Source organism: Arachis stenosperma, chromosome 4, assembly GCF_014773155.1.
Source record: "Arachis stenosperma cultivar V10309 chromosome 4, arast.V10309.gnm1.PFL2, whole genome shotgun sequence".
Lineage (NCBI taxonomy): Eukaryota > Viridiplantae > Streptophyta > Magnoliopsida > Fabales > Fabaceae > Arachis > Arachis stenosperma.
In genome coordinates this window covers 10,905,200-10,912,474 of record NC_080380.1, presented here as the reverse complement: position 1 = coordinate 10,912,474, position 7,275 = coordinate 10,905,200, and the positions used below count along the sequence as shown (strand labels likewise).

The following is a 7,275-nucleotide window of genomic DNA, read 5'->3' as shown; positions in this document are numbered from 1 at the left end:
TCATATGTCTCGATAAGAGGCGGCGATGCTGGGCGTAGGTAGTGGAGGAGGGTAGTACAAGAATCCATTGGTGGAAGGAAGGTAGAGTCTTAAAGATAAAAAGTGATAGCAAAATAGGAACACGATATATTGCTTATGTTGAATAACTGGATATTTGTTTTCTCATATGAACAATTAAGAATTTATTTTTTCAGATGAATAATGGGGATTTGTTATTTATTTCTTTGATCTTGAATTTTTATTACTTTTGAAATTATTGGATTAAATTCATTTAATTTTAATTTGGTATTATAATAAAAAGGTATTTTTATTAAAAGGCCCGTCTAGCTCAGTAGGTAGAGCGCAAGGCTCTTAACCTTGTGGTTGTAGGTTTGAGCCCCACGGTGGGCGAACTAATTTTATGTCAAACAAGTTATAATTAAATTGGCATTGTGACTTTGTCTTTAGTAAAAAAATATTTTTGTAACAATATAAAAAGGAATGAATTAGTCTTTTAACAAAAAGAAATTAAAAGGATGTATTTATTTTTTTATAATTATTTATAAAAATATTTTAATATATATAATGATATAGTATTTTTTAAAAATAATTACTGACAAATATAATTTATATGTTTTTTTTATTTGTTTATATATTTTATTAGTATGTCTAAATTAATCATCATATTAAAGTAAACATCATTTTTTAACGGTTAGATCGATTTTCTTGAATAATATGCCATTTGACTCAATTAAATTAGTATCTTGAATACTGAATAATGTGATTGATGATTATTATTATTATTAGTTTAGGATTCTTATATAATATGATGATGAAGATATGTAGAGGAGATATGCTTTGTATGTGACAATGAACATGCATAATGGCAAGTTAAAAAATTTGATTCACCAAAAGTATCTATTGATTTACCCAGTAGTCTACTTTTTATTAAGTTAGAAATTTTTCTAACTTTTAGAATCCTTATCTTATATCTCACCCTATTGAATTTTACACATTCTAATCACTTTTTATTAATCTGTTAACAGTTTTCTCAATATCTAAATTATTTTGATATCTTTAATTTGAATTCAATTCTTAAAATCTAAATAGACAAAATAAATCTTTTGGATAAAAGATAAACACTTTAGTATCTCTTGATAACAACCACCACCTTATGATTTCTTATTCTTTCTAAAATAAAAATTTTTACTCTTTATAAAAACAAACAAAAAAAATTGAACCCACAACCTTTGGATACGATGATGGAAGCAAATTAAAGAACGACTCTCTTGACTTATCTTACATTAACTTTTACATTAATTAATATTATAATAACTGATTATTTTAAAACCATAACTTACATAAAAAGTATATAAATAAATATTTATTTAATTTTAAAAAATAAATCGTGCTTGATAAATAATATTAATGTTATAATTTCAACTAAAAATCTTTAAATACATAAAAAATTTCTTTGTAACAATTTTTGTAATATCCCCAATCTAAATCCTAAAATCTAGTTTGCAATATTAACTAATTAATTCTCACACATAAAAAAATTAATCATCACATCAATCACTATATATGTTTGTATATTTATACATATTGATCTATATATTTTCTAATTAAATAATAAAATACTAAAGCTATTATAATAGAATAATTAAACACACAATAGAAAAATAATTAAAGTTATTTATAATAATATAATATTTTTTATAAAATATTAAATATATATTTCTATATATAGTGACTAATTAATTCGTGACATAATTTTTTTTCATATACCTAGCATTATTTTTTAATTATAAAATAAAATATATTTAACACCGTATTTATTATAGATAGAAGTAGTAAAAACACCAATGAGTTATAACTCAAATAGCATAGTCTCCTCATACTCATTTAAGAATTTGTGGGTTCGAATCTCCTATCTTTAATAAAAAAAAAGTAGTGAAAACAATTATTATTATTATTATTATTATTATATATTTTCTTGGCCTATTAATAAAAGGAATCATAACTGAAAAACAAAAAACAAAAATTACGCATACCGAAATTAAAGAGGAACAAATCTTAGATTTTTTTTATTATAAATCAAAATATAATTTTAATTCAATTCAATTAAAATTTTATTTATCGTAATTTCTATCGTTATCAATCTCTTTTTTTGGTGACTCTATCATTACCTATTTCGGCTAATTTTTTTTGTATGAAAAAAATATTGGTGTTTTTGTTGAAAATGAGAGTATTTAGTGTAATTAGAGATGGACGGATTTTTTGTGTGGAAAGTCAACCCGTGGGACGTGATGCAACACGTGAGGGGTGTGGTGAATAAGTAGAGGCGTGTTGAACATGTGGCAGCATCTTAACCAACACGTGGTGGCGTGTTGGTGGGAGCGTGTTGAATAATTTCCATAATATTATAATACACTTCAAATATCAATATTCAACTAAAACACCAATTCTCTTCCATATTAAAAATAATTTCTGACCTATTTCATTTGTTTTTTTTTTTGTGACTTTACCTCTTTCAGTTAAATAGTAACATTTCTTTTACCATGTGAAACTAAAAATAAGTAATACGAAGACAAGAATGAGAAGAAAATAATTTATTTATTTATTTTAATTTGTGAATTGGGTGGGTGTCGTGTGGATAGGTGGCAGGTATGACGCATCACTTAAGCTTCAAAGAGTATCTAATTTTCCACTTCCAACAGCGTTCTCGCTCTCTCTTTCTCTCTTCCCTTTCTCTCCCAATTCACACTTCAATTTCCTCTTCCTCCAAGGTCAGTTTCCATTCTCCACCCTTCAATTCTTTTAATTTCTATTCTTTTCAAACTTACCTCAACAAAACCCTTACAATTTGAAAGTTTTCCAGTTTTTCTTGTTTGTTGCTATTTGGATCGGATTGGTAATTAGGAAACCAATAAATCATTACTTGAAATTGTACTACTTGTTTAGCTTGCTGTGAAGCTCTATGTTCTAGTGTTCTTAGGGATTGGATATGAATATTTAATTTTTATAAGATTAATAATTGACTCGTTGACACTTAGCAAAGTCTGTTTTCAAATGGAGGATTCAGGATTAAAGATTTTAAGTCCCAAACAAGGCAATTAGTTAGAGGATTCTCTTAATTGTTATAGTGATTTAGGGCTTAAATTAAATCATACAGGAGTAGGACCAAGCATGAGAATTAGACAGCATAATTCTGAATCAAAATGAAATTAATAAATTTTGGAAATTTATTCATGTTGATTGTACTTGCACAAACTATTAGCTTCTTGCAAATTTTCTTCTTTCTCACTAGCATAAACTATTTGCATAGACAGTTAGTATTAGGCTCTGGCAATTATATTTCTTTTTCTGTTTAATTGGCTCTGTTTACTCTTCGTACTATGTTACTAAATTGCTCTTGAATTTTGTTGACACTTTTGTTTTACTTCTAGATTTGGACACGGTTTTGCATGTAAATCAGGAAAAAAGATGACTTCCACCCATGACGTTACAGGTATCTACAGCTAAAAGTTCCTCCAAAGCATTTTTTGTTGGTTTTTATACTTTGCTATTTTCTGGACGCATATCTGTTTCTTAATTGGGGAACTGATAGATATGGCTATATTAATACACTGGGAAATCTTTATCATATAAATAAGATGTATAACAATTAGTATTGAATGCTAATGATAATTTTGGTTTAAGATAGAACAGGCCAAAAGTTATCTCTTTGAACTTAAGACCTCGTTTGTGTTACAAATTTGTAAGAAAAGGAGAATCTTTTTCTTTTCGTTGTTGAGAAAATATAATGTTGCTTATTCTCTATGTTCATATATTCCTTATTTGCAATTTGCAAATTCTGATTTCTGAGATAGTTCCTTAGTTTTTTAGATTTTAGATGTCAGAATTCTTACTGAATGATTTGTTGTAATACTTTATCTCTAAGCTCACAGCTTTTCCAAAATAGACAAAAACTATTGCCTTTTTCTCACTCGTTTCTTTTCATATTAACTATATATACTTAAATAGAAATATCTGTTTCTTTTAAACTTACAAATTGACCATAAATCTGGAGCTTTCTTAAACACGAGCACGCAAAGAAAAGGAAAAGTAACAATTTGACAAATTGTTGTCCAGATAATGAAGCTGGTGAGAAAGAGCAGTCAGAATCACAGATGCAATCTTTATCTGCAAATGGAATTTCTGATCCAGGTGCTGGTATGCAGAATAATCAGTATGTAACTCCTGCACCACTTGGAACTGGGTATGCTATGGTATGAACTTCACATTTGATTTGACTTCCCTTTAAATTATGGCGTAAAAAACTAAATATTTTTGTTCTATGCTTCGTTATCATTAGTGCTTTTTATTGAAGCTAGCAACCTTAGGTTTAATTAACTCAAGATATCCATGAGAATTCTTTATTAGGCTATAGCCATTTGTCAGCATTTGGCGCATCTTATCCATTGCAGTTATAAGATATATGCATATATAGGAGTTATTATGTTGAAGAAAATTGATTCGAACGTCTAAATATCTGTTCCTTGTAAAATTTGTTGCCCAAGTTTATTCTTAGTAATTCTTGAGTTAGCTCTTAACACTCCTCGTCTGAACTGTGAAGCTAGGAATTTCCCAGTATAACCTTAACAAACTACTGTGAAATATTATCATTATTATATGAACGGGTTTCTTGATGGCAAAGTCTTCTCAAAATGTGTTTAGAACGTGCTTTTCTTATAAATGCTTAATGTAGCTTAGGGTGGACTTATGATTTATGAGCTGACAAATAATAATGAAAACATTGAAATATGAAGTTTTGCTGTGTAAATTAAGTGTCCCTAGGGATGTGTTTGGTAATTTAAGGTTGATTTCTTGAAGTAACCAGAGTTTTTCACTTTTTTGACCCTGGCAATTGAAGGTCCATGAATGATTGCCTGAGCAAGTAGTGGTACCAGTTGTTATCTTGATGTGATATCAAAGAAGTAAGAAGTGGCTGTTCAGACTTGGTCAGGCGGTTGAATTACTTTAGCTTCCCCCACCATTGTAGATTTGATCTTTTTGCTTCCTTTCTGCTAGTTTTATCGCCTCATCTTATTTTCAAACATGAACTTCGTTTTTCACTTAATTGATTTCTGCTGATTTATTGAAGGCGCCCCCTCCTTATCCATATCCAGATCCTTACTACAGAAGCATGTTTTCTCCGAATGATACACAGCTATATCCCCCGCAGCCATATGGTGGACATCCAATGGTAAAGTTTAATCTTTTTTTAGTATCCCTGTTCGTGACATTATGGTTTCTTGTTACATCCTTTGTTTGAGCAATCATACTATAGAATCTTATCTCATGCCAGGCCCATATTCAGTTAATGGGAATTCAGCAAGCTGGTGTTCCTTTGCCTACTAATGCAATTGAAGAGCCTGTGTTTGTAAATGCAAAGCAGTATCACGGTATCTTAAGACGTAGGCAATCCCGTGCTAAAGCTGAATCCGAAAATAAGGCTATCAGGAATCGTAAGGTATATCATTATCCATGTCTGGTCTCATGATTCTTTCAACTGATGCCAAATACTGTTTTAAGTAAAATATATATATATATATATATCGAACGTCTAGCATGGGAGAAGGGAGAAGGTTCCTGAAGTTGTGTCGTGATGTTGGATTGATTGCTATCCATAGTCCATAGATTTTTACTCGAACACTTATATGGATGTATTTATTGATCTTTCAGCCATACCTGCATGAATCTCGACATCAGCATGCACTTCGACGAGCAAGAGGATGTGGAGGCCGATTTCTGAACTCAAAGAAAGATGAGAATCAACAGGACGAGCTGTCACCTGCTGACAAATCACACTCAAACGACAATCACAATCCTGACAAAAACAATCTTGCACCATCAGATAGAGCATCCTAACACTACAGGAGCACTGACAGTGTGGACAACAACCGGCCAGTGTCTATATCGCGAGACCCATCTCTGGGGAACAGCAGAGTCAGATATCTAGATATCGCTTCGACACTGCAAATGCAAACCCCCATATGTATAATTATAGGTATAGGCTGTGTAGTAATAGTAGTTAGGGAGGTTGAAAGAGGAAGCAAGTAATTAATGTAAATTGAAGTGATTATTGTGGTCCCTTTTACCGGTATATTTAGTTTGGGGTAAAAATGGAATAAAACTTTTTATGGATGAGTTCAGTGTGTACTTTTAGTCTTTTACATGTCAAACTGATTCGTGGAAAATTTCACTCCATTTTTAATCCTAGCCAGACATACCCTTATAGGTGAGATTTTTGAGTAAGAGTACATTTTCTTTGTACTATTTGGAATCGTAGGAAGATTGGAGATTAAGCAAAGTCATCATAGTTTGTTTGGATCATGTTTATTTAGCTCGTGAGAAATGGTAGATCAGTTGTTGTACCTGTCTTTTGGTTCATGGTCGTTAAAGAGGTTGATAAATTGAAACTAATTTCTAGTTGCAAGTTGATATTATTGGATTGGACAGGTTAAAAGTTGAAACTACCAACAGGCAGATTTTCTTATGCACATATAACCCTATTTGACAGAGTTTGAGACATTTTGACAAGAAAAAGAGGGTTTGTTTTCTGAATTGCAAATGTAATGCAACATCACTACAAACTTTTGTGGGCCTAATCCAGAGACATACGTAAGACTTAAGAGTCTAAAATAGCCTATTAAACAATAAATTGGGTTAGTTTTGGAATTTGGCCCAACAACTGTGAAAAAGAAAAAGAAAGGCCGAGTAAAATTAGGAGCTTATTAGTCAACCAGAAACAAAAAAAAACTAGGGATTTGTAATTTATTGACAATGTATTGATTATAAGATTTCATGAGTTTTTAAAATTAGTGATGATTACTAGATATATCATCACCCAAGGAATTCATAAAATTGAGTCTATATTGATATTATTTATTTAGATATAATAATAATAATATTAATTAACCCAAAGAAAACTCACATTTTATTTCCTTTTTTTTCTTTTTTGGTACTAGACACTAAAAAGTAAAAACAGAAGAATCAATTTATGTCTGTGCATAGTTTTAAATTATTTAGAAGAAAATAAAAACATGTCATTTCTGTTCTAATTTGCTCCTACATAAATACTTCGAGTGGACTATATAGAAATAACGCATATATATATATATATATATATATATATATATATATATATATATATATATATATATATATAACAATTGTCTTTTATTTAAATCATATAAATCATTCCCTCTAAGAATTTTTGCTTTCGCTTAACTGACCTAAGAACGAAATATA

General features: G+C 29.9%; 1 protein-coding gene and 1 non-coding gene across 3 annotated transcripts; both read left to right on the top strand.

The window, feature by feature from the left end:
- The first annotated feature begins 317 nt into the window (after positions 1 to 317).
- Positions 318 to 390, top strand: TRNAK-CUU (transfer RNA lysine (anticodon CUU)). Its single transcript has one exon. It is a non-coding gene; the product is annotated as a tRNA-Lys (tRNA).
- A 2,258-nt stretch (positions 391 to 2,648) lies between these two features.
- Positions 2,649 to 6,357, top strand: LOC130976930 (nuclear transcription factor Y subunit A-7). 2 transcript variants are annotated; one of them, XM_057901885.1, is made up of 6 exons: positions 2,649 to 2,768; positions 3,429 to 3,490; positions 4,114 to 4,250; positions 5,126 to 5,227; positions 5,330 to 5,494; positions 5,707 to 6,357. In XM_057901885.1, the coding sequence occupies exons 2-6, from the start codon at positions 3,466 to 3,468 to the stop codon at positions 5,890 to 5,892; spliced, it is 615 nt and encodes a 204-aa protein (XP_057757868.1). In that variant the 5' UTR covers positions 2,649 to 2,768; positions 3,429 to 3,465; the 3' UTR covers positions 5,893 to 6,357. The 2 variants fall into 2 exon arrangements, with proteins under 2 accessions (XP_057757868.1, XP_057757867.1); XM_057901884.1 differs by having other exon boundaries at positions 5,312 to 5,494.
- The last annotated feature ends 918 nt before the right edge of the window (positions 6,358 to 7,275 follow it).

Bases quoted from the DNA above. Each gene is read 5' to 3' on its own strand.
- LOC130976930 (XM_057901884.1), top strand. From the start codon at position 3,466: ATGACTTCCACCCATGACGTTACAG. The intron at 3,491-4,113 runs GTATCTACAGCT...ATTGTTGTCCAG, and splicing joins TTCCACCCATGACGTTACAG to ATAATGAAGCTGGTGAGAAA. The intron at 5,495-5,706 runs GTATATCATTAT...TTGATCTTTCAG, and splicing joins AGGCTATCAGGAATCGTAAG to CCATACCTGCATGAATCTCG.